Genomic DNA, 27,857 nt, shown 5'->3' with positions numbered 1-27,857 from the left:
CCAGGCAAGATACTTCGTTTAGAAACGGCATTGCCACAGGGCACAGAAGCAAACCTCCAGGAATGGTAAGTACTTTCCTCCAGCTTTACAAAAGACACGGCTTTCCACTCAGGGAGTAGGATGTGAACAAATATGTTTAAAATTCCAAACGTGACCTTCTCTCCTCTCTGAACAATGAGAACACCACAAAATACATGGCATTAACCTCATATGGGCGCGAAGAGAGAAGGGAATAGATGCAGCGATGTTAGGCTGATAAAGGCTCTTCCAGGAGCTGCGTTTTACAGCCCTTTTTGACGCATGCCAGTCATGAGAATGCTAATTTAACAACGCCACGTTTTTCAGGGACAATACGTATTAGAATTAGCTCACATTCATTGACACCATTCAAATTAACTGCAGAATAACACCCAGATTTTGCAGACCATTGCATTCAGCTCATTCTCAGCAACATTCCATTTATGTATCTCAGGAGGGAATTCTGTGGAAATATTGTTGTGGCTGTTGTTTTGCTTTTGTTTTAAGTCACATTGTCCGTTACCACTGGTGAAACACACAAGGAGTTTAATGTATGCTTTAAAAGGAAGTAATTAGCAGAGGACTGCCAGCTAAATACCACAGGTGGTGGTATTTTATATACTCATGAAATGGAGGAAGCAGGGTACTTTTATAGATCCCTCTTTTTATATCAATTTGATATTCTTTCAATCTCATAATCATAATAGTTGTAAGAATTTTGATTTTTGCCTAAACAGAAAAATCACCTAACTTCATATCATTCACCCAGTATGCTGGAGAGCAAACCATTTGCTACAGTGGTGCTTTTTGGGGGCAGAGAGGCAAAGAGGTAGGTGGGGGTGAGTACAGTAGCTTTTCGAACTTAGCTAACAGTCCTCAGGTAAACATAATTTCTCTTTATTATAAAAGTGCAGCTACACTAGAATTCTCGTTAGCTTCCCACACACTACATTTTCCCCAATTGCCTTCTAGCAAAAAGATGCAAACATCTCCTTCAGCAGTGCCCTGCCAAGTCCAGCTTTGTCTCAGACAGGTTCAGCCTCTCCCTGACTACATGAGTGACAGCCATTTTTCCTGCTGCTCAAAAGCCACAACTGTCATTACAACTGTCTGTGCCAAAGCCTCTAAAATCCATCTTGACTCCTGCTCCTCACTCTACTCTCAGGATTTGAAACAAAGAAACTGGCCTCTCAAATGAGTTGGAAGAGATTCTGGAAAAGCAGATTCTCAAAGCACAGGCTAAAGCTTCTGCACAGCGGACATTTTGTGGAGAACAGAGTCAAATGACAGCCGGTGTCTTTTTTAAATGAATGACATGAGGGAAATCCAAAAGGAGCGAGTCTTCTTGACCAGGAGGGGGCTCCATTGGACCACAACCTATAGCACGGTGGCAAATGAGAAACGATTATTCTTCACTGTTGACCTGTTCACAAGGGCGATTTTCCACAATCAAAATAGGTCCTTTGTGATTGTCAGGAAGTACATGGTAACTAAAGCAGGATGCTTGCCTTAATAATAGGCAACTGATCTTCAGAAAGAAGAACTGAATGTAAACTTTACAATAATACCAAGAATGCCTAGAATACCAAACTTTATTATACTTATACATACCAAAAATACCAAAAAGACTAAATGTGATGGGAAAGAAGAATTAATAATTTAACCATGTCAACCACTGCTGACCTCATGGCTAAAATTTTTTCCAGGAACAATCATTTCCAGATAATTAGGCAACACCACATTTTTTTCAATCTCCATATCATTTTTCTTCAGTGGTTTGGAAATTCAAGGATGTAGATGAAAATACTTCCACAAGGTCTAACACTCCGAGAAAATGTTCCCAAGGACAAGAATCACAAAGTCTTCTGAAAAACTGTTTACTCCTTTGCTTCCTCAATACATCCATTATTTCACAGTGTAAGACAGTTATGTCTCTTTATAAGACAGTATCTACAGATAACATCCACCATTCTGATCAAGGCCGACAGTACTGAATTCCTGACCCCAAAGGAATTTATGCCTTAGCTGAGCTAGAGACTCTTCCAAGTTACCTTTACATCTGGGCAAATGTCTGGAAGTGTCTGGACACAGTTTTATTTTATGTATAACCCCAGAAGAGGCAAATTACTTACTTTTTGATAAATATATGCACTTTTTAAGGGTCTCTACTTTTATATCTGATGCATCAAGAATCAGAGAACAAGTTAAGAAGTATCATGTAGGCTGTTGGAATGACGCACAGATTAGATTGCTGCCTGAAAACTCCTTTCATGAAGTAGTCCTGAAACATCACTAATTCTGTACTTCAAAATGCTGTCTGATTTTGTTTCATGTGATCTAGGAAGATTACAATACCCTTTGCCTTTTCTAGAGAAATTTTTGTGATACCATTGCCAAAGGTTCTGAATTCTTTTTTGAGTTAAGAAGGCCAGAGGCAACACAGGATTTTCAGGGCAGAATTTACAGTATCATATTCCGTATGTACATGGATTCATATCATTATACATTTCTTCAAGTTCATAAAATGTACACGACCAGGAGTGGACCCCATCCATCAGACTTTGGATGATTTTGATGTCTCAATGCAGGTTCATCCATTGTAACAAATGGACCACTCTGGTGAGACATGTTGATAACAAGGGAGGCCATGCACATGTCGGGGACAGGGGTATGTGGGAAATCTTTGTACCTTCTTTTCAATTTTTCTGTGAACCTAAAACTGCTCTAAAAAAATAGTCTTTGAAGAAGGCCAGAGCCTCTCTGGCCAGAGACCACCAGTCATCTCCAAATGGGCAGTAAGCTAAAAGTATCCTGGAAGAGCGTAGGTATGTTTGATGCAGAAAGAAAGTAGATATTATAAAAATTGGGATGAAAGAAGATGCTCCATCCTTTTATTCAGACTTACAAGTGGGCCAGAAAACCAGGGTAACAAGAATCCTGACAAGACCTACCTGAGGCATGAAGCGGGGTTCTTCTGGTTACATTGTCCTTCACAAAGATGGACGCGCCCTGATTGATGAGTGCTTCCACACATTCTGTGTGCCCCTTAAAGGCAGCCAGATCCAGAGCAGTGCGGCCTTTCTCATCCCTGATGTCCAGGTCCACCAGCGACTGCAGGAGGACTTCCAAGGCCTGATGGTGCCCATTGTAAGCCTGCAACAAAGAAACCCATGACTCAAATGCTCACTCCGCCCAAGTCCCAAAACAATCCATGTGAGGGTGGAGTCTCCCAGGTCACAGATGGAGACCACTCCAAAGCACACATCAGGAAGATGCTTGGATGGTTATTGAAACAGGGAGAACCAGAGTTAGATTAGAAAATATAATGCCCAGACCTCACCGTTACATATGAATTTCTTCCTGTTCTTTCTCTTTGGTCCAATGATTTGCTCCAAAAGTACTAAATGTATTCATGTACTCTTATATTTATATCTATTGATCTAATAATCTAATACAGACTAGTAGCTGAATAAATGAATATATTCTGTTATCTCTCAGTTCAGTTCCAAACATATTGACATAATCAGAATATTTTTTTCAGGAGACTTTTCTGTTAAACCTCGAGGAAAAAAGTCACTAAAAACACTGCGGACTTTGTCATTCAACTGTTACAGTCCAGCATTTTAATGTCAACCACGTGATCCTGGGTGAGTTTCCTAATTTCACTTAGAGTTTGTTTCCTCAACTATAAAATGAGAGGAGTAAAAGCTGCCTTCCAGGGAAGATAAGAAGATGTAAAATTACACTGGATTTGCATAGTAACTTATACACAGCTGATGCTTCCTCTTCTCTCCTTTGTATCTTCCATTGATCATAATGAAAACAAAAACAATTATGGAAGTATATTCCACAGATCAGTGCCAAGTTCAGACCTATTGTGAGGTCCTATGCTATGTTAAAGTTAGGAGGCTTCATCCTACTAAAACACAAAACTAAAAGTCTGACAGGTAATTTTTACTAAGTCTATAATGTAAAAAAAAAAAAAAAAAAAAAATATATATATATATATATATATACACACACAAGGCAAAGGACAATGAAAAGAAAGAAAGAAAACAGGTAAGGATATGGTGGAGGCGGGGGTTTGTGGAGGGAAGTAAAGAAGAAGACAGAGGAAAAGCACTGTCCCCAGTGTCTTCAGCAGCCAAAGTCCCCTGTAATGTCTCCTGCACTTTTTGTTTTTCCATCACAGCAATTATTCAGGGTACAACTTATTTGAAAAAAGGCTTGGCACAGACAAAAGACTAGTTTCCTTAATACTCAAAGAGCTTATAAAGATCATTTTAAAAACTAGGAAAATGTGTAAACGGCATGAAAAGGCAGCTCACAGAAAAATAAATATTAAAGGTCAATAAACATACCGCAAAAACATGTAAAATGTTAAAGTACTATTTCTCACTACCAAATGGCAATGATTGTGCTGCACGTCCAGTATTAAGACCTAGTAACAAAAACAGTCTATGCTCTGTAGGTGGGAGGGTAGATTGGTGTGACATTTGTGGAATACGATTTGATAAAATCTATCAAAAAATTTAAAAAGTATCAAAGTTACAAATAATACATATAACAATGTTATAAAAAGCAAATAAATCCACATATCTATGTATATTTCTATATTCGTAGAAAATTTTAGAAGGATACAAAGGAAACTGTTAATGGTGGTTACCTCTAGGAATGGGAGGCAAAGTCATGAACGTATGGACTTATTCACCTTATCTTTCCAAAAATCATTTGAATTTTCCCCGAAGCATGTGTCAACAACAACAATACCAAAAACTAGATTAAAAGGACCTACAGGATTTAAGAGTACTGATAGGAATTGTTTTTAAAACTTTCTCATTACAGTTTTTAGTGAATGGCTATAGTTATTATGTTACATATTAAACATGTATATTATATATGTAGTATAATAACTCATATATAGATGAAGCCCAAATTTATATCCCAGTTCTAACTTCTTCTTTTACTTTGTAAGACTTGTATATTCAACTCCCTGTTGATATTTCCACTTGCATGGCTAATGTGCATCTCAAACTTAACATGCTCCAAACCAAGTTCTTAATTTCCCTCCCCAAATTTGCTCCATCCACAGCCTTTGCTAAATGGCACTTTTATTCTTCTAGTTGCTCAGGCCTCAAATTTTGGAGTCATCTTTATCTTCCTCCTCAAGCCCAGGGTTGTAGCCCTGTACAAGGGCTCTGGGACATTAAGGCAAGTGGGTGCTAAAAAATTGCTCCCCCACAATCCCTCCCCACCCCTCCCCACTGCCTTGCCACACCCTGGAACAGGGGTGTGTCTGCTGAGAGGAAGGGACACTTTCTGCTAACCACACAGAGGTGTGATCAGGTCCTCAGGCATCCGGCAGGAAATATCTATCCATATCCCCATTAAAATTCACACACATGTGCTGTGTGGCTAGTAGCAGCCCTCAATGCCATCATCATCTCTACTCTTTCTTTAAAATACACCCAGAATCTATCCAGTTCTCACTATACCATGTCCTCTGTTGCCCGGATTATGGCAAAAGCTTCCCTTCCCATCCTTGCCCCTCTACAAACTATTATTGAATAACCACCAGCTGAAATCTTTTAAAACCCAAGTTGAATATATCACTCCTTGATGAAAACTCATTGATAATTCCCTTCTTAATAATAAAATCCAAAACTTCCTGTAACCATTCAGGCTCTTGGGATCTGGCCTCCTTTGACCCTGATCATTGGCATGTTCCTTCAGTCACTCTGCTCCAACTACATTTGTCTCCCCATCCTCTGAGATTAAATAATGCATGTCCTGCTCTGAGCCACAGCATCTGTACTTTCTGTTCCCGAGCCTGGAAAGCTCTTTCCCCGACCAAAGAGCCACATGCCTTTCTTGGTAATTCTGCTTGAAACATCACCTTATCTGGAGGTTTCCCTGAGCCCATATAAAATAGCCCATCACAGTCTACCTCAACACACCAGACACTCTCCACCCCACTTCTCCTGCTTTATGTTATCTTCACAGCATTTATTATCACTTGATATCTGTTACATATCTACTGATGGTTTGTTATCTAAGATTGAAGGCACTCTATGTGTCTTGTTCACTGCTGTATCCTAGACTCGTGCATGGCACAGACACTCAACAATCATTTGCTGAATGAATGAATGAATATAATGACTTATTATCATTTATTAGTATTAGTGATAAGAATATATCTTTTTAAAATAGCAACTATTTACTGGGGGCACTGTGTTGAGCTCTAATCCTTGCAAACATCCCTTTTACAGATGAAAAAAACCAAAACAGGCAATGTTAACTAATTCACCCAAGATCACTTAGCTAGTAAGTGACAAAGTCAGGATTTGAAACCCAGAATCTGTGACCACTAGAATCTATGCTTTTAGGCAATGTCCTATAATTTTTCCCAGTAATTCCACTTAATTGACTTTCAAACAAAATCTTTTTGTGTCTATACATGTAACGGCTCAGAGAGCTGAATAACAAATATTGAATCAGAAACCTGGGATCGAAAGCCTTTGGCCTAACCGACATGCTGAAGCAACAGCTAAGTCCCTGAGCGCTCGCTGTGTGTCAGGCAGCACTGGGCACGCAGCAGCTGATTTACCTGTTACAGCAACCATGGCTTGGATGCTATTGTTATACTCATTCTACTGACAAGGACACAGAAGGGTAGAGATGCTACTCAGCCCTCCCCTGGTCACACAGCCTTACAGGGTGGAGCTGGAATTCAAAGGCAGATCAGCCAGACCCCAGAGCCCGAGCTGTGGGCTTCTTATGAGCGCCTCCGGAAAGTGAGCAACACGGCCATATGGTATATATTTCCTTAACTTTTTATTGTAAGAAGTATTTCAAACTTCTACAAAGAAGAGAGGATAGCATCATGAATTCCCAAATACCCATTGCCTAGTCCGAGTCATTATCAACCCACACCATCAGCGATTTTAAGCCAACTTGGGAGCACCTATCCTCCGGTAAAGGGCTGTGAGAACAGGCACACCTACATCGGAGGGTAAGTCAGTCTATCTCCCTTGATGCTGGGCTTGAGTCTGTGGCTCATTGGGACTTGATTTTGCATAAGACCTATTCTCATTTTAAGTTGTAATGGTAGTGACTGATTCAGCTTGTGTAGCAATCCTGACTTTACACCAAAGGAAGTGAGTCCACGTAGGTAAAACTGGTACTAGGTGCTATTTGCAAATTCTAGTTCCTTCAGTGTCTGTTACCATGATGACAAAGACTGAAAACATTTGTAATTTCTGTCACTTTGACTTAGCCTAGGAAAATAGAATCAGTAACTTATAAACTGCATGGAGATCTGCAAAACACAATGGAGAACATATTTAGATTTAATAAAGAGGAGACACAGGGGAAGAGAAAAATATGCAGGAAGGAAATGGATGTGGAGGAACCAGCACCGTTCAGAACAGCAGAATCATATCACAGGGCACTTAAAGTTAGGTGCAGCCTTAAGAACTTACCTCCTATAAAAGACCCCCTTGCACTTTCTGCTTTAATTCTCCATTATCATGTGTTAAAGTGAAAGAAGCTTAATGTTAAAATAAAACGGAGTGAACCCGGCTGGCAATTAGGAAAGCTTCAGAATTCCAATCAATACTTTCTTCTATATCAAGCACCTGAACATTCTCTTAAAGACAGAATGACTGAAAGGCCAGATCTATGTATAGAATTTCTCTTGTTTCTTCCTTTCGTCTAGCTTGCAGCTTTTGAATTTAAGTATGCAAAAGCATTATTGTACAGAATTGAAGACAGAAAACTATGTATACTAAACTTCTAAAGCTATTTAAGGGGAATAATAAAGGTAACTTTGGTAACACAAGAACTTTCACATACGTTCACACTTCAGAGCTTAACCCTAAAAACAAACGACCACATAATATGGAATTCTATTCCACGGTTAAATGCATGACTCTGTCTTCAGGCAGTTATATGGTTCTTAGACTCAATGAAATAAAGGAAAGATTTAAACTCTCCAAAAGACACTCAAGTAGTCAGGAAAACAGACCTTTCTCATGTCAGCAGTACATGATGAAAATTGTCCTATTTTTCTTTCTGTTCCCATCCTAAATCAGGTGGTTAGTAGGTAATTCCCACAAATGATTTCTAACATAACTCAGGGAGGAAGTAATCGCACACAAGAACAAAGATACTGGCTCAAAAAACACAAAATATTTTTGACTTTCAGTAGACAACCTGGTTTAAGTCTTCACTAGAGGTAGCAATCAAACATTTCAAATTTGCTTTACAAAATACTTGTAAAAACCTCATTAAGAAACTTAAATACTTCTTACACATAATTAATTTCTTTGAACTTTATAGATTGGAACTGAGGGCAGTGAGGAGAAAGAATCTGGGATCTCCAAAGAATCCATGAAACAATGGGACCATCTGGAAACCTCAACAGCTGGAGCCCTGCATTTGCACAGCCTTGTTTCTTGGTTTAATTTTTTCAAGTGGATGAAATGCCCACGAAATTCACTGGGCTGATAACCCTGGAGACTTGAATCATTCAGCCAGGAAATAGTAACTCAAGGCAGGCCGGGTTTCTGGCGGGCAGTCAAGATTTGAGGGCATCTGGCCTTCTTTCATTATAGAATGCTTCCAAAGAAGAAAGGATGTGTCTTGGGTTTTTATTAAGTTAACTGCTACAGAGGCCCCTGGAGAGGTGATGGGCATACTTGTGGGGTTCTTGGAGCAAATAAGATTGTTTTTTTAAGGTTAGCATTTAGAGGGAAAGAATAAGAGAGTTTTAGGATTAACGCTCTGCTATTACCCTGGTCAGAGGCATCATCATCCTCTCCTGCCTGGTTGTCTTGCTTCTGTTTTTGCTCCCTGGCAATTTAAACTCAACACAGAAGCTAAAGTGATCCTTTTAAATCAAAAATCACATCATATCATCTGTCTCCTCAAAACCCTCCAAATGGTTTCCTACTTTGCTCAGAGAAAAAGTCAAAGTACCCACTGGAGTCTGAGGCCCTCCCCTGACTCCTCGCCCCTCCACAACATGTGGGACCTCGCCCCCCACAGACTCCCCTCACACTCTCTCCAGCCACGGTGGCCTCCTTCTATTCTGGGAACACGCCAAGCAGGCTCTTACCCCAGGGACTCTGCACTTCTGCCCGGAACACTCTTCTATCAGAGACCAAATGGTAGTTGTTCAAGTCTCTGTTCTAATGAGAGATGCTGTGCTGTGGGAAATGGCGCCCCATCTGCCACCTCGATGCTCTCTTGCTCACTGATCCCTTTTGTAGCACACACGGCACTTTTTACCATCCGCCATGTTGTGTATCTACTTGCTATGGTCTCTCCTAGACTGGACACTCTGTGAGGACAGGAGCTGGCTTTTGTTTCCCGCAGTCTCTCCAGCTCCTGGAACAGGGCTTAGCACATGCACAGTCAGTATAGCTGAAAGGAAAGAATGGTGTTAATGTTACTGAGAATGAGAATGAAGCTAGCTGATTGCACGTAAGTGCCAGGCATGGCACTTCACATGTATTAACTCATGTCATCCCCACAGTGGTCCGAAGACAGACAGAGGTACTGCTATTCTCCCCGTAGTGTGCGCGGGGAAACGGAGACACAAGAGGTTAGGTACTTGGCCAAGATCGTACAACAAATAGTCAAATAAATTAACAAAGTGGAAAGGGTTTCGGGATCCTTATCTAACTCACTCCTTTTAGTTTACAGATGGAAAATCATGTCCGAGTGAGTCGCTAATGAGAGGACTGGTGGCTCCTCTGTGTTTCCTTCCTGGGCCCCTGCCAGGGGCAGAGCGACCAAAGGCCACTCTCTCCAGTGATACCACACCCTGTGTCTTGACGCGACCAGGAATCTGTAACGCTCAGCAGAGCACCTGGCAGAGTAAGCATTCAACAGTGATTTTTTGGGGAAAAAAAAAAAGAATGAAAGATGATAGAATTTTTGGAAGCTAAGGAAGTCTCCTCTCAGATTACTAGCAGGCTTGGCAATGCAATCAACCCCACTTTCAAAGGGCATGAGATTTCCATCGAGATAAGCTTTCAAAGAGGCCTCTCTAGGGGCAGCTAGTGCTGCTTGTGAACTCTTGGCTTTCAGGTAACTTCCCAGGCACAGCAGAGAGCTGGGCAGAGATTCTTGAGAGCAACCTGTCCTAAGCATGGTACACCTGTACTAAGGTGTGAAGTTTTATACACTCTCCATCCACCTTTTCTACTCTAAGCCCAAGCCTGGAAGAAAGACTAATGGACATTTCTGCCTAATTTCACTGGACTCACCGTGTGTGTGTGTGTGTGTGTGTGTGTGTGTGTGTGTGTAGTGGATGTGTTGGTAGATGTGGCAGAGGGTGGTCAGGGGGATGTCAGCAGAAGTGTTGATGAGGATATGGGGAGACTGGCGATGAAGAGATCAGTTCATCCCAATCCATATGGGATGGTCTCATCCCTTCTTACCTTGCCTGAATGCTTATGCAAACTCATTAATAAAACACTCCTCTCTGCTCTTCAAAATCTCCACCCCAATTTTTCATTAGAACAAAACTATAGAACTGCTTATGTGTGGATGGTACTAAGCGAAATGTCGTAACAGTTAAACATAGAGACTCAGGCCCTGCTTACTCTTCCCAGCATCCAGCCTCTGCGTTCACCCAAAACACCACCTTTGTGGCCCTGGACGGAGGCCTCACAACGCAGCAGCACCTGGCGCAGGTAAGCTGGCAGTTGCTGGGTGTGGCTGCCAATCAGAGAGGTTCCCTGGGAACAGCTGCTGATTATCCACGGTTAGCAAGACACTATCTGAGGTTCAGCGGTGATGAGCTTCCCGGCTCAGTCATCCCCCCCGCCCCGGGAGAGTCTGGGGATCCTCACTCTGAGCTGTTGCATTTCTGTTCAGTTATCTGGATGTGGAAAGGAAGTTCCCTTCCCTCCTAGATCTTACCACCCAGTACAAGGATTAGAGTCTGACCCCTCCGAGACCCTGACTTCAAGCCCAGGCAGAAGGAGCAGCGTTGCAATTACACAGATGCTCATCTTGCTCGCACAGGCTGCGCTTAAACATCTCACAAGTCCTTAATTGTGGAATTCCGCAGGTGCAGTACTTGTTGTCTATACTCAAATCTCTAAAACCAAAAGAAAACATTTTCTCCGTTTATTGATTTAACTAATAGATAAGCATGATTTGAAAGACCGTTAGAACTGATAACAATTATAAGGCTCTGTGATAAGGGCTTTATGCATATTATCTCCTTTCCCTTGCCTTCCTTTTACAGATGGGGAAACTGAGGCTCAGACAGGGTAGGTAAGCAATGTGTCTGAGGTCACTGGTGGGTGAAGCTGGGACTGGAATTTGAGTCGGGCTTTCTCTCTGCAGCCTGCGCCTTTCCCCTGGTACTGTTTTCATTATGAGTTATTATTGCATTGCTACGCTTTCCTTTTAAGAGCAGCCTAGTTTTAGGAACACTTAGGTTCCTTCTGTCTCAGGGGAAGCTGCCTATAGCATCTCACTTACAGCTAAGTGCAGCGGACTCTTGGTAGCAACGGAATCTGATTCTTCAAAACCACCGTTGGTTCTTTCCAGAAGCTGTGGAGATGGAAAAAAAAAAAGCACGTGAGTACAATTTTGCAGGACTCCTACTTTATGGATACTAATGTTGACATAAATGAGAAAGGAAGCTTCAGAAACTTAAGAAATCATGCAACTTATGAGAAATATAAGAAAGCTGATATAGCATATCCAAAACAAATGTGCTAACTGAATATTTCAACTTCTAGATCATCTTAACGTTTGCCAGTCAAAAAAGGTTTTGTACTTGAAAAGTCAGTTGCTCGGCCTGGCCTCACCAATCCAGAAAAATAACTCAGTAAATCCACCTCTCACCCAGCAGATAGTCATAAAGAAAAAATTACAATACTCAGGGCCTGTTCCATCATTAAACACACATTTACTGGAGACAGTGTTGAAAAAGACCTGTGGAGCTCCTGTTTTCATGGAGCTCATGTTCTAGAGAGGGAAAGCACAGACAAACAAATAAATATACAAATAAGAAAATCTCCGGTAGTGATACACACTATGATGGAAATAAAGTAGGGTGATGTGCCGTGGAGTGCCTGGTAAGTTACTTGACAGCTGATGCCCAAGGTAGGCCTCTCTAAGGAGGTGACAATTAAAGCGAGACCTAAGCAAGAACAAGAATGAAGCCAAGCAAAGGTATGGTAGTAGGGAATTCTGGGAGGAGAGAGTAGTCAGTGCAAATGTATCCAGTGGGGACAAATGCGGTGGGTTCAAGGAGCGGGAAGGATAGTGTGACCATGGCATGATGTTGGTGAGGGTATCAGAAAAAAGACACTCTCATTGACTTTTGCTGGGAGAACAACTTGTTGAAACCTTTCTGGAAAATTTTGTGCATATCGTTGACCCTAGGAATTAATTTGCAAGAAATAATTAGACAAGTGCACAAGGACATAGGTATAAAGAAATGTATTCATTCAACAAATACTTGATGAATGACTACCAGTGTGCCCAGACACTGTTACACGCACCGAGGATTCAGTAATAAATAACATATTTAAAAATCCATTTTCTTCTGGGAGGTAGGGCATGCAAAAAAAGAAAGAAGCTAGGTAGTTAATTAGAAAGCCGTAGGTGCTTTGGAGAAAAATGAAACAGAGAAGGAGAGTTTGGAAGGCTGGAGGAGAGGTCAGTTTGCAACATTAAACACAGAGATCAGGAAAGGTCTTACTGAGCAAATGATGACCAAGCACAGTCTTGAGGGTGCTGAGAGAGCCCTGTGGCCATCCGGGGGAAGAGCATTCCAAGCAGAGGGGCCAGTAATTGCCAAGTCCTTTAAGGATCAAGGTGCTTAAGAACATCAAGGAGGCTGGAGCAAGGTGAGCAAGAATGAGCATGACAGGAAGGGAGATGAGAGAGATGGTGGCAGTGGGGGTGGTAGTATCACAGGAGCCTTCTGGGTTGTTATAAGGAGTTTGACTTTTATCCTGAGTGAGATGGAATTTCACTGGAGTGCTTTGAGCAGAGCGGTGACATGTTCTAACTTTTAGACTCTAGCAGGGGACACAGAGTCCATTGAAGAGCTGGAGCAAAAGTCCAAGAGAGAAATAACAGTGGCACGGACCAGCGGGAAGCAGTAGGGATGGAGAATAGTGTTGGATTGTGGATATTTTTGGAGGCAGAATCAGCAGGATTTTGTGATGGGTTAAATGTGAATGTAAGAGAAAGAGAGAAGTAAAGGCTGACTCCCAGGGTTTTGTTGTAAGCAAATCAAAAGATGGAGGTTCCACAAACTGAAATGGGGGAATGAGTGAAATAGATGTTGGGGAAAAGCATTAGTTCGATTTGGGAAATATTAAGTTTGAGATGTTTTTTAAAGCATCTAAAAGTACACGTTAACCAGGAAACTGTTGTATACATGGGGTAGTCAGAGTATTGAAAGCCACAAGATTGGGCTTGACGGGACAAGCCAGGGAGTAAACAGAGAAGGGAAAGTGAATCCTGGGGCCTCCAACATAAAGAGTTGGAGAGATGAGGAGCAACCAGCAAGGAGATGCAGACCGAGCAGGTGAGCTACAAAGAACACCAGGAGAGCATGAGAGTCTGGAAACCAAGTGAAGAGTTCCAGTGAGAGAATGTGTAACCATGTCAAAGGTCCTGAAAGGCCAAGTAAAATGAGGCCCGAGACTTGCCCATTGGGTTTAGGAACTTGGAGGCTATTAATGACTCTGCTAAGAGCAGTTTATCAAGATGCTGTTCGTATGAGAAAACAGAAAACAAGTAAACAGCAGTAGGGATGGCTTAAATAAATTGTGGTGGTACCTATCACCCCTTCTGATAAACCATCCCTCTTTATATTGCCATTAAGTTCTTTGCATAGCAATGCAAAGGGACAAAAGCCCGACACCCAAAGCCTCGATATGTGGTAAACGTCGGGGTACTCAGCGGCCACCCCAGCCTCCAGACTGGTGGGCTTGGGCTGCCCTATGCTGTAGGGACCGGACGGCTCAAACCTACATTTCCTAGACTTCCTAGAACTAGGATTCCAGATGTGATTTAGGCTCTGCCAATTAGAGGCACTCCTCTGAAATTTCAAAGTCAGAAGTGAGCCGAGGAAATCTCTGATTTCTGACTGTGAGCAGAATCACACAGGCTTTTGTCTTTTAGCTTCCTGTGTACAGTTTACTAGATTAATGAGGGTAGAGATGCAATTCACAGGGATACAGGCATACTTTTTTTTTTTTTTTTAAATCACTGTGGATCAGACGCTGTGTGGGCTAACAGTGGTGGCAGTGACAAGTCTGCCCCTGTCTGTCAGCTAGGGTGATGTGTCTACGGAGCTGCCATTCCAGAGGCCGCTTTCCTTTTTTTTTTTTTTTCCTTTTAAATTGAAAATTGAAGTATAGTTGATTTACAGTGTTGTGTTAGTTTCTGGTATACAGCATAGTGATATATATATATATCTTTTCATATTCTTTTTCGTTATACGCCATTACAAAGTATTGACTATAGTTGCCTGTGCTACACAGTAGGACCATGTTACCTATTTTATATATAACACAGAGGCTGCTTTCTGATTCCCTGTCTCCCTGATCATGAGGAAGGGCACCACTCTGGCAGTCTGAGTTCATCAGTTTAGCCTTTTTTCTGGAGGATCAGCCTAGAGTTTCCTCTTCCAGACCTCCCAACAATATTGTAAACACCTGTTTTTAAAAAACCAAATGTTTTTCTGCTTAAAACAGCTAGCATGCTTTCCATTTCCTTCAAATTAACTGACTGATTCAAAGACTAATACAAAGTGTTATAGAAGTTTTCTTAATGGGGATGTTGAAATCACACCACTCAGTACACTAGAAAGCAGAACTTCCTAATACGCACTTTACCCATTTTTACCTATTTTTCTTCCTGAAATTTCCAAACTTGTCAAGTAGGAGAACACATTTTAAAGCCGTATGTGTGAAGTGATACCATTTTCATTAAAAAAAGATCTGTATTGATATGACTATATATGCAGAAAAAAGGACTAGAAGCATACACCCTAAAACGTTTAACATGGTAACCTAAAAGTGGGAATATAAATAATTTTAAAATTTTTATTTATTTAATTTTATTGAAGCATAGTTGATTTACAATGTTGTGTTAGTTTCCAGTGTACAGCAAACTGATAAAGTTATACATATATATATTCTTTTTTAGATGATTTTTATTTTCTTCTTTATATTTCTTGATTTTTTTTTTGCTGTGAATGTGTATTATTTTTATAACCAAAAAATGACTAGTTATTTCTGTTTGGAATAAAAGTGAGTAGCCTTCCTTTTCACGTAACAGAATGATGTCCACAGACCCCTAGGTAGGTCCGGAACTCCTTTCTGTTCAATGCATGTGAAAAAAAAAAGTTCGGATTCTCTGGTAGATCTAATAACAGTGCAAAATTTACCATCTAAAAGCACACAATTGCAAGTTTTCAAATAATACAATATAAAAAATTATATTGGAAGTATGAGATATTTTATGTTTGTTTTTATTAGTGTGAGAATAGAATTTGGAACTTCAACAGTCTAGGATACATTAGAATAATGAGAGTAAATTTCATTTTAACTTCAAAGCAAATAACTTTGAAACCAATCTGCTTTACATAATTGAAATAAAAGTAGCCTCAACTTCTTGAAAAGGCTAGAAAACAGCTGTTCTTTGCTTTGTTTTACAACATTATCACCTGCAAGACTTCCTGGAATTGACAGTGTGTCCAACTCCAAATCCTGTCCTTGAATGAACTTGTAATCAAAGGAACCCAGAATCATTTCCACCATTATCACAAACACGATGGACAGAGGCAAGAAGACAACATACTTTTTATAGTCACAAATTAGGTATGTTCCCAGAAGATTTATTGTAGAGTAAGATTTTTCCAGACATGCACTTTGATCATTCTCATTGCATGTGATGCTTTACTTCAACTATTCACTAAATGTTTGCTGAATGTCATCATCACTCTGCAGGACCCTGGGCTGGCACCAGGATTCAACTGTGCAGTGAGCAGACGTGGTCACTGACCTGAGAGAGCTTAGAGGCTGGGGGGAAACCCACAGAAGTTAACAGGTAACAAAAACAGTGAGGCAAGGGCTAGGATGCAGGATGTTCTGGGAACACAAAAGGTACCTGACATCACCCTAGGGGTCAGAGAAGACTCCTCTGTAAAGGAAGCTCTCACCTGAGACCTGGATGCTAAGAGTCAGCCAGGCAAAGAGGGAAGGGAACTTCCATGCAGAAGGAAGACTACGTGAGAGCAGTGAGTATAACAAATATGAAAAACTTTAAGTTCAGTATGACTAGATAGCATGTAGGGGTGAGGAAAAAATGAGGAGCCACGGGGCTGGAAACAGACAATAGAATAGATTAGGTATAGGGTGATCATACCATTACTGTCTCATCCAGGGCATTTTCGAGATTGATAATTGTGCCAGGATAAGAGATGTAAATCAGGACATCAAATCAGGATAATTATTCAGTCATTGAAGTGCTTTAAGCAGGGAAGAGGCATGATCATGATCAGATTACTGAGTTTTTTTTGTTTTTTTTTTCTTCATAAAATCCCTCTGGCTGCAGTGTGGAAAATGTAGTGGTGCTGGGGGTGGGGACTGCAACTCTAGAATCAGGGAGATCAGTTAGGGTATTTCCACTACAGGATTTCTAAACTTTGAATTCTTAATCTGGTGAGAACTGATGGTGGCCTGTACTGCAGAAGGGGCAGTGGGAATCAAAGGAAGTAGGTACATTCAGAAGTTTCATTCACTCTTTATTCATTCATTCAATAATTGTTGATTGAGTACTATGCTAGGCACTGAGATTTCCAGTCCTAAAATGGTCCCTACCCACATGAAGCTTAGAGTATAGAAAGTGTGATGGACACCATTCATCGACTGAATGACACAGGAAGGGGAAAGGGCAGAGTCAAGAAACACACCCAGTTTTCTAGCCTCAGCAACAGGGTGAATGGCGACAACTTCTTCAAGATAAGAAACAAGAGAAGACACAGATCAGGGAAGAGAAAATGTGTTGAGTTTTGGTTTGAAGTGCTGCTGGGACATACAATGGAGATGTCTAGTGGATAGATGGATATAATGTTTGAGACTAAGAAGAGAGATCTGGGCTAGAGTGATGGATTTGGGAATCATCAGCAATGGCTGATACACGAAGCCCTCACTGTGGATGAGATCACTAGGGAGGATGTGTAGTGAGAGGATGTAAGCCTCAGGAATCCCAGTATTTAGAGTTTGGAAGAGGAAGAGAGTCTGCAAAATGGGCTCTGAGGAGGCTACAGAGAGGCAGGAGGAAACCCAGGAGAGTGAGATGATGGTGATGGTGGTGGTGGTGGCAGCTGCGGCAGTGGTGGAGGCAGTAATTAGCATGACATGAAAATGGTGGTGGTGAAGTGATGATGATGAAGATGCTCACTGATGACAAGCAAAAATCACTCAGCATTTATTATGAGCTAAGCATTCCACTAAGGGTCTTACATTGATCACTTCAATCTATGCTCAAGTAATCCATTAAGTTCACACAGCCTTTAAAAACAGATCAGGGCACTGAACCCAATTCTAACTCAAAACCCATGTTATTTACCCCACATAACAATGCCCTCCTATCAACTAATAAGCTGAAAGTTTTCTCTGATATATCAAAAAAAGGAGCAGGGATGAGGGTAGGAAACAGAACAGTGTGTGTCAGTGTGTGAGTGTGTGTGTGTGTGTGTGTGTGTGTGTGTATTTTAAGTATGTGGGTTTTTTTGTGTTTCTAACTTCAATAATTCCCTTTGATCTTGGAGATTTTCCTCTTCGTTTCCTAAGGAGTGGTAAGTACTCATCTTAGTTACACGGCAATCACAGGGGACGCTAATTGGAATTTAGCTCCTCTACATCCGCTTCTTCCTCTAGTGATTTTTCTCTGTTAGTTACAAAGGCAATGTGAAAAAAATGGGGAGAAAAACAATTTTTTGAATTGAAGTAGTCAGTTTACAATGCTGTGCCAATTTATGGTATGCAGCATAATGTTTCAGTCATATATATACAGGCATATGTTCATATTCTTTTTCATTATAGGTGACTACAAGATATTGAATATAGTTCCCTGTGCTATACAGTATAAATGTGTTGTTTATCTATTTTATATATAGGTAGTTAGTATCTGCAAATCCCGAACTCCCAATTTATCCCTTCCTTACCTCCTTTCCCCCCGGTTACTATAAGTTTGTTTTCTGTGTCTCTGAATCTGTTTCTGTCTTGTAAATAAGTTCATTTGTGTCTTTTTTTAAGAGTCTACATGTAAGTGATATCATATGGTATTTTTCTTTCTCTTTTTGGCTTACTTCATTTAAAATGATGATCTCCAGGTCCATCCATGTTACTGCAAATGGCATTATTTTATTCTTTTTTATGGCTGAGTAGTATTTCATTGTATAAATATACCACAACTTTTTTATCCAGTCATCTGTTGATGGCATTTAGGTTGTTTCCATGTCTTGGCTATTGTAAATAGCGCTGCTGTGAACATTGGCGTACACATATCTTTCTGAATTAGAGTTCTCTCCAGATATACGCCCAGGAGTGGGATTGCTGGATCATATGGTAAGTCTATTTTTAGTTTTTTGAGGTATCTCCATACTGTTTTCCATAATGCAGCACCAAACTGCATTCCTACCAACAGTGTAGGAGGGTCCCCGGGGAGAAAAGCAATTTGCAAGTCATTCAAAACTGACATTTATGTTTAGACTTAAGTTTTCTTCCTAATTTAAAATTGATTCTAAACATATCAAATCCAAGGGATGTGGCAGATACACAGCAATGTTCAGAGACTCTACTCTGCATAAATGTCTCAGGGGAGGAATGTGGGGGCTGGAGAGAGACAGAGAGCTCCCACCATGACTCATTATACAAACTCATACTTCAGCCTGTGGTTTGCAGTGTAACTGGAAAATAACATTGTTCTATAGAGATCACCCTCAACCTACCATGTCAAAAGCAGAAATGGAATGGCTCTTTTGAAACACAGTTATAGCTAAGACTACATGCCAAAGGAGCAGCATCATAAAAAGCAATGAGTTCTGCACATAAAACTTGTAGTTATAAATCAAAGAATATAACTTTATATGTATAATACAAAGCAAACTAGTTATAATTTTCTTTCTTTTAAGACTATTTCCACTTAATATATCCTCAGGCTTATTATCAACATTTACACAATCCACGTGTTCACATGCCCATTTTCACGCTGAATTACACTCATAAATCCAATGTACATGTCCAATATGTCACCGTAGATTTCTACTGGCACAATAAAAAATTTACACTCATTCCAAGGATGGACTTGGTCCTTGGCCTAAATAATCTATCAAAATGGATGACTTAATAAAGCCTTTATCAGGACTACTTAATCTTACTGCTTGTCATTCTCTAAAATCCCAGGATTGCTCCTTTTCTTGTGATTCTCAGGATTGATGAATCATTTATGAAGCTTGTGTGTAGGGTCAGCACTGCCTGACCCCACCTTTTCTCCCCCAGGCTCCTCAGACCACCTTGCTTTTGCCAAGACTCTCATGGCTGAAAAAACCAGAAGGTTTGGGAATTTAAGCCACTTCTAACCCCTAACCAAGAAGTAAAGATGGGCACCTAAAGTGAAAATTGAGAGAAAGAAGCTAGGATGAGAGCAAGCAGACTTTTCAAACATCTTATTTGTGAACCATGAACTCTGATTTAACTGGGGAGTGACTGGGATGCTTTACAATTTGGGGTGGGGGGCTGCTGAGAAAACTACTGTATTTGAGATTATAACAATCCACAGGACATGTTCTGAATCTGGAGGGTGTTTCCATGGGACTGGATGGCCTACACAAAGAACATCTCAACATCTTGGATTTAAAAACAGCAGCAGTGATAGACAGCCAAGTTTAAGCCTCTTTCTTTGCAAAATGAATCCATGATAACAAAATCAAGAATAAATATAGTAAGCCAACTGGCCGCTGGGTTGACAAAACAGTAATCTTATCCAAAATTGTGAGGAAACACATAAATATTACACTTGGGCTGGAAATCCAAGCTTTCTAAGTAGTATAGCTTGTGACTGGCTATTTGAAAACATGGCAGGAAAACATTCAGGGATCTCAAGAGTGCTCAAGCTGAACTAAACCCAGTTTCTAAATGTGCTATTAGAGAAAACAGAAAGCAAGCATGGCTCAGACTGTAAAAATAGACACGGGTAGCCAGTGGGGCTGGGAAGTGCCCCTCTCTCTTGTTGGTTCTGGTTAGACTCGGACTGCATAACTAGGGACAGGAGGAGCTAAGAAACCCATCAGAAAATATCCATGAGGCCCATGTAAAGGAGGTGCTTTGAGGAAAGTTTTCAAAAATGGATTTATTTATCTTTTAGAGCAGTGAGGACTGAGGGGACATTTATGAGTCCTCAAGTCTGTAAAGGCCTGGAAACAGGCCCCTGGAAAGTTGGCATCTCTGTCCGAAATTCTATTTCACATTCCACTTGTCTGTGCTTGAGAATGAAGTGCTATTTGGGCAACCTCGAGGCCACTCCTGCGTCAGCTGTGCTGTGACCTGGCCCTGGCTCCATCCTGAAGAGGGGGCTGGTCTGCAGAAGTTTCAGACCACCTAGCCTGTGTCAATACACTCTATTCAGAGGATCCCAGGGGCCCAGGATAGAACACAGGAGACCCCACAGATCTTTCAGCCTCAGAATTAATATGATGTTCCAGGCCATTATAGACCTCAGTGGACCCCAGGCCTTTGGGCTCAGCCCAAAATAAACCAGCTTCTTCATGACAGCACATCAGTAACAGCAGTGACTATCAGTTTCTCAGGATTCTGCTCACACCCCTTCGCAGCTATTAGAAAAAGCCATGTTGCTTGAAATTGTTATTAACAACAATTACTGGAAACTCAGTGGTTTCTAGAAATGTATGCATCTAATCTAATTTCTGCCTCCTTCACTCAGTTCCATCAGTAAGGAACCATTAACTTGCTATACTCCTGTAAGTCAAGGTCTCCGGAACTTCAAAAAGAGATAACACAAATTAAGGAGCTGCTACTAGAAGCTTAGCTAGATTAAGTTTCCATTGCTTCTTGGAGCAGCTTTTGATTACTCTCCTTATCTCCTCCCTCCAGTGTGTATTCAGTTCCTGGTGATTTCCTTACCAATTAAAAGGCAGAAGAGCCTGGAGTATGTGTAAGGAAGGCTAATGAAACCTGCTGTGAAGATAAAGCCAAATGCTAGACATAAATGCCTGGTGTTCAAAAACTATCTTGCAAGAGCCTTAAAAATGTTCATACACTTGGGCCCATAAGCCTTCTCCAAACTCTATCCTGAGAAAGTTTTAAGCCCAAAGCCACTGAATAGTGAAATAGTGTAAATAACCTAAATAGTAGAAGAATGTCTAAGTTATAACTGATCCAATAATGGAAACTTATTTGGCTTAAAAAATGTTTACAAAGAGTTTTTAATAGCATTGAGAAAGGATTATGTCATAGTATTTTATGTTAAAAAATCAATGCACAAAATTGCATATTACCAAATATTATAAAATTTATATGTAAAAAGATAAAATTATGTGAGAAGGAGACTGGAAGGAAACAAACCAAGAGGGTAATCGTAACTGCTTTGTAGTGGAGGGACTTTGGGTGTTTGATTTCTTCTGTCCACTTTTATTCATATTCTAAACTTTCTCCAACAAATATAGATTACTCTAAGGGGGTCGATGTTTTCATGACCATGACTGGTGTATCTTTATTAAAATAATAGTACCATTCTGGCCAGTACTACTGCTGGCTGAGTGTATCCCTTCATGGCCATTAAACTGCAAATTCCTTAGGGGCAAGGACTACCTATATGCCATGTGATAGCCATCCAAGAAATGTTTATTGAGTTTAATTTAAATCTGGTAAGTGAAGGAGAGAGCATTAGTGGAATTAATTACAGGGTGATTACATATTTGCTTGTCTGTTTTGACACTGCAGAACTATCAAACCCATTACTGGTATCTTATATTTTGAATGAATTTTTTTCCCTTTATAAAAACAAGTTGAATAGCATACTCATCACTACATGTAAGAAATCAATCAACCATTGAAACAAATAAACAAACAAACTTGACCTTTCATAGAACATGATCTTGTAACTGAAAAATGCTCTAGGCTAAGTGTGTCTTTCTAAACCACAATGTCAGTTTGCTGTTACCAGGCAGTGGTCTAACTCATCCTGAGGTTACCCTCTGTTCTTCTATCATAAGGAAGAAGACTAACATCAAATTAAATTTTGATATGACTGATGGACCAAAACTATGAAGAAGGGAAGATACTAGTACAAGAATTCCGAACACATTTTCTGTTTGTAAATACCTAAATCAGTCTAGAGAAAGCCAGATAATGTGCTTTCTAAATAATGAAACAGTAGGATTCTTTTCAGCTTGCCATAGGCATTCCAGATAAGGAAGGATATTAAGATTAACTCATAAGAAATGTCACTCTTTTTAAGGCTAAGATATCATGGTTCCTGAAAACACAAGGACTTTACCCAAGGTTGAAGCCAAAACTGATTATGGAGGGAACAAGGGTTTTAACTAACCGAAGGAGCTGCAAAAGAATCATTGCAGAAGCCATCCCAAATGTGAAAAAAAAAAAGATCAAAACGCTCCCTTGTCATTTTGAAGGTTCCACGGTAGCTTTGGATTTAAATGACTTAACTAATGCTCAAAATTCCTAAATTCATCTTTTCCCAAGCAGAATAAAAATGTGAAATGAGTATATCTGGGTTAAGCAAAATCAGAAGGCATAGCTCACCTTAATAAAGAACCTGTTCTTTTGGTGCCATAGTTTCCTATAACTGACTCTGGTTTGTGGGGGCAGTAAGCCAAAAGAGGGAAGTAATGTTGAAGTCTTGGAGACAGGATAGAAAAGAGAGATAGCTGAAGAGGGTCCCTATGAAAATCTCTGAGGGAACAGCCACCAGCAAATTCCAGAAGCACCAACCTCAGAGAAAGTGTATGCCGTGGTTGCTGATATTAGCAAAATATGCCTTGGGGGCATCCTTAACATATCTGCAAGGGACGTGATAATGAGTGCAGGAAATCCTCTTGAATCTGGCAATAATTATTGCAAGGAATTTTCTGTACAACAAAAAAACTTGGGCTATTCCCTTGATGTTCACAGTAATTAGCCTAGACCATTTCTACTACCTCCTGAACTTTGCAGAGTAATTCAAAAGTAAGTTCCCCCTTCTATATCAGCAGCGAGTCCAACATATTAGTGTATTCAATCAGTGAAAAAGTCACCTGATTCTCTTTTACACTCTTTTTCTCTTTGGATGCCAGCATTACGTGTGTGTTGTGATGATGGTGGGGTGTGTGTGTGTGTGTGAAGGGGCAGCTGGGAGGAAGACAAAAGCAAAAGGTCTGTGTTAATCAACCATCACTGTACATACGTAACATGAATTTAGGAAAAAGAGTAAGAGGGGTAAACATCAAGAGGTACTTGATAGATTCCTCTTGTTAAGAAAAATGATCCAAAACTTATAAAAAAAGCCAAGAGGATAATTTCATATCCTTTCAAAATCATATTGAGGCATTGTTTTAACAGGTCCACCCAAGGATTAGTTTTTTGTAAAATGTTAATTAAGGGCTCAGTCTCTGCAAAGTTATATGGTACCAGCAACCAAGGTAACTTGTAGATCTGTTTCCAGCAGAAATGCACATTATTTCTGTGTGGTAGAAAAGAAAACTCCAGAAATTTTAGCTTATTGCTCTTTGGGATATTAATCATTTTTGTATCTAATCTAGTAATCTTATTCTAATGTTATTTTAATAAACTGTCTATAAATGCTCTGTTCCTCAAATGCTCCTTGAATAAGCTTTAGCATTTGACCAGTTCCATCATTACTGAATGACATTTTAAAAAATCTCTAACACGTGTTCCTTTTCTCCTTTTATGAAAGCCTCACTTTAAATTTTTTGAGAAGTACACTTTGACACCACCCATCAGCTCCAATCTTAATACAAGAACTCAAAAGTCTTACTAACCTTTGGAAATGCCCATCACAATCTCCTCCCCTCAGTGTTTCACAGTAGACTCTTCATGGGAGCTCAAAGAGCTTGAGAAGACACCTTCCTCTCCTTCCAAAGGAACTTGTGCAGATAGAGGGCAGGCAGAGCTAGGCTGTCCCATGGTCAGAAAATCAGTCCCGCTGGATTTCCAATGTACTCTCCTCAGGCTCTGAGCCCGAGGACTCATGGGCTCCCTGCACCTCTCCAAGGATCTACTTTATCCGAAGCATCATGGGAGTGGCCAAGAACTCTTCATTTGGGCTGAAGGCCTAATGGCCTGCACTTGCTCATTTCTCTCCCAGGAACCAACAGGATTTGCCAGATACCAACACTACCCATCTTCTCACTCCCATTCTAAGAGAGGAGGTTGCCTTAGAGGACTAAGTTCTTTTAGCACACTTCTGGGGGAACTCAAAGAGCTCATCTCTCTTTCTGGCCAACTTTCCTCCTTAGAGTCCTTAGCAGAACTGCCAGGAACCACACTCCAGGCAGATGCCTATAGGACTTAAATCTCAGATCGCTTACAGCCCAAGAGGCAGACTCCTCTCTCCTCCTCAATCTCACCTCTTTAAAGATAAATCTCTCTGCAGAAGAAAATGAAATACACAGTACAGTGTAGATCATTTACAACTGACAGCGAGAACACACTAATTTCATTTAAGCTAAATAAGATAATTCAAAGAATTGTTTCTCTCAGAGCTCATAAAATTTCAATTCATTAAATCATGTTTTCATTTATATAAGATGTCTGTTCTGCCATGGTTATTTTATTGGTACAGGAATTGTGAAAATATAAGAAAATTATGGTTTTAAATTTATGGAAGATAAAACATACACAAAAATCACAACAGAGTTCTATTTTCTTTAATATAATGAAATTATGATGCTCCACAGGCTGGTTTCTTGTGTGTGTCAATTTTAAAAATGGTTTCTTCTGTGGGTCTCTCTGCTGTGACCCTCTCAGCCACACATTCTACCCCTGATAACTATGCCTCTCCTTAATTGAAAAGGTTACTGGGAGCCAGCTTTTAGGCTGGATTTTGGCAAATCTAGCCCACCTGGATTCTCTTTTTGAGGAGTTAGGCCATCCACCCATCTGAGCCTGACTCCTGTAATCTTGCCGTTTGGCTATCACTGAACAAGAAATACTGACCCCTTCCTTCCAGAGCAGCCAGCATTCTTGGGAGAGAAGGAAGGACACTGTCCATTGGACTTAATTCCTATTCGTTCCAATTTCATCCTCCAATTCCTCAGTTTCCCCCTCCACTACCAAAACCAAAGCTAAAACGCAAACCCCTTTCCAGTTTCCAAGGCACCTATGTAAATAACCACCAGTCTCCTGGGGAACATGTGCACTTGCTCCCTACTCCCCACCGCAACACAGAATATAATTTGCCATCAAACCCCAGAAAGCCCATGGATAACTCATGAATTTTAATGAGTTTTAAAATCAGGTCCTAAGCTATTTATCTCCCTTTTAGTTTCACAATCCCAGCAATTCTAGAAAATCAGTCAATGTTCAGCTGATGGCGAGAATGAAGCATCTTCAGCAAACAGCGTCCATCATTTAAAACACACTAGAATTTGTAAATTTGAGCCACCAGGATACAAAGAGAGCCATTTCACCAATTTGGGAGTGTCTATGTCTCCTTTCCCATCTGTTGTTTGTCTTTTCTTTCTAGCTGTTAATTAACTCTTTGAACAGAGCTGTGAGAGACAGGGACATTTAATAAAGTCTATCACTAAGGTCCTCAGTTCTAACAGGGACCCTTCTCACTGCTTGCTAATACTTTCAGTAAAGGGATTAAGAAGACAAGTGAAGCTATTGATTAAAATTATGTTTCTGTATCACGCATGCACTTGTCCTACTACCTCATCCCTGTTAACGAAAGAAAACCTTAGAATGTTGTGCAACTTTATGTCACTCCGACAAGCAATTTAAAAGAAATCTACACTCTCGTAAAGCTTTTTCTTTTTTGCTCCCAATTATCTATCAGAATGACTTTGCTCTGGTTTTAACAAGGCTTTATTTAAAGAGTCTCATTAAAAAAAAAAACAAAACACTTCATAGGCACTCTCTAAAAACTATGGGAAAATCTAATTTGGATGCAGTTCTGTTTTAATTTTTTAAAAAGTAGAATTTCAAACATGTCACTGTGCAGCTGAAAGGCAGCTGAAAAAAATTCAGAATTCCATTTAAAAAACAGGTACTGATGCTGTTAGCTCCTCACAGTTTACACTAAGCTACCTTGATTTTCTGTGCAAGAGTACAGTTGTCAAATCTGGACCCTATTTTTTTCCCTTAGAGGACACACACTGTATCACGGATTCTTTAATTTACAGTATGGATTTGGTTAGGAACATATTTGAAACTAAAAGCATTAATTAATTCACTTCTGATGACCATGTTCATAAATGAGATTGCTGAAAGTTAGATCAGAATGATCTGTTTACAAAATCTAGTGCCAAATATAAAAGTAACTGTAAGAGAAGTGTGTTTTCAGTTTCTGATTTTTTTTTTCTTTTAAAGTCAAGGGATCAGTGATCAAAAGATGAAAATCAAGAAAGCATATCTTACAAGAACAAAAATCACAACTTGCAGGATATTTTCTTTTTTGTTTACTCACTATATTGTTTAGAGTTTTGGTTACTAACTAATAAAAACAGCAGTGAATATAATAGTGTAAAAATTTGGGGGAGACTTCTCTATATGCTATCACAATAAAAAAGGTGTTTTTTTTTTTTTTTTCCAGAATTTCTCTTGAATACCAAATTGTTCTAAAATTGCCTGAATGGTTAATAAACACAATGAGTGCTGAACTGCACACCAATTCCTGCCCCTTCCACTTGCATATTCCAGTTTTAAAGTCTGGCCCATAATGAATGTTTTCCTTGGGAAGATGCTTTATATTTATTTATGATGATCAGTTTTTAAGTATCTGCCTGAAAAGTGACATGATCCTGATAAATGCCCAAACACACCAAAGCAAAGACTGAGATTTCACCTGGTCCTTAAATATTAAAGTAAGCCATCAATTTGTAAATAGTTTATGCAGATTCCTAGCTCTGCCATAAAAGAGGTATAAAAAGGAAGTTTTATGTCTAAGCAAAAAAAATTAAATATAGCTCAGTTGTAACTTTATGTGCTGAAACAGCTTTGAAAAAAGTTTCCAAGTTAGTGCTCAGGGAGAGTGCTGGCTTGGAAAGACTAGCTCAAAATTACTAAAATTAAATATTAATGGTGGATTTTATTAAAATGCCAAAAGAATTATCAAAGGTTCTAATAATTCCACAATCACTTGGATTTTTCTTTTCTTTTCTTTTCTTTTCTTTTTCCTTTTCTGCTTTTCCACTTAGGCAATAAGAAGGCAGAGCAACTCCATCAGTGGGGCTCTCCAAGCTTGTCCTCTGCTACTTTCCCAGCCATCTTCTCTTTACTCTGCTGAGTAGACAGGAGCTCTTCTTTTATCCTTCTACCTGCTGATAATATTGCCTTCATTTTACTCTCCTTCCTCCATTGCAGGAAAGAAGTTGAACTGTTGTGCTTTCTCTGCTATTATCATAACGAGGTCAAGGTTTCTGCAATCGACAATGCTGTGAAGGTATTTTATTTTTAACAGGATCCAACCCTTAACAACAGAGACTTAAAATCCTCCTCCACATCTATGAGATAATCCCACCGGTAGTGCCGGGTTTAGTTTATTTCCACCCGTGTTCACTTCCCTGGCTGGCAGCCTGA

General features: G+C 40.0%; 1 protein-coding gene across 3 annotated transcripts in view; it reads right to left on the bottom strand.

Moving 5' to 3' along the window:
• Positions 1–27,857, bottom strand: part of ANKRD44 (ankyrin repeat domain 44) — a 296,495-nt gene that overhangs the window by 36,527 nt on the left and 232,111 nt on the right. For all 3 annotated transcript variants that reach the window (XR_012507147.1, XM_074364224.1, XM_074364225.1), the window contains exons 17-18: positions 11,521–11,592; positions 2,970–3,171 (exon numbers count right to left, since the gene is read on the bottom strand). Coding sequence is in view for 2 of the 3 variants with exons in the window: in XM_074364224.1 (XP_074220325.1) it covers positions 2,970–3,171; positions 11,521–11,592 (274 nt within the window). In the remaining variant the exon portion in view is untranslated. The remainder of the gene's footprint in view (positions 1–2,969; positions 3,172–11,520; positions 11,593–27,857) is intronic.

This window comes from Camelus bactrianus, chromosome 5, assembly GCF_048773025.1.
Source record: "Camelus bactrianus isolate YW-2024 breed Bactrian camel chromosome 5, ASM4877302v1, whole genome shotgun sequence".
NCBI lineage: Eukaryota > Metazoa > Chordata > Mammalia > Artiodactyla > Camelidae > Camelus > Camelus bactrianus.
Note: the sequence above shows the minus strand (reverse complement) of the source record. Positions and strands in the feature narration are given on the sequence as shown.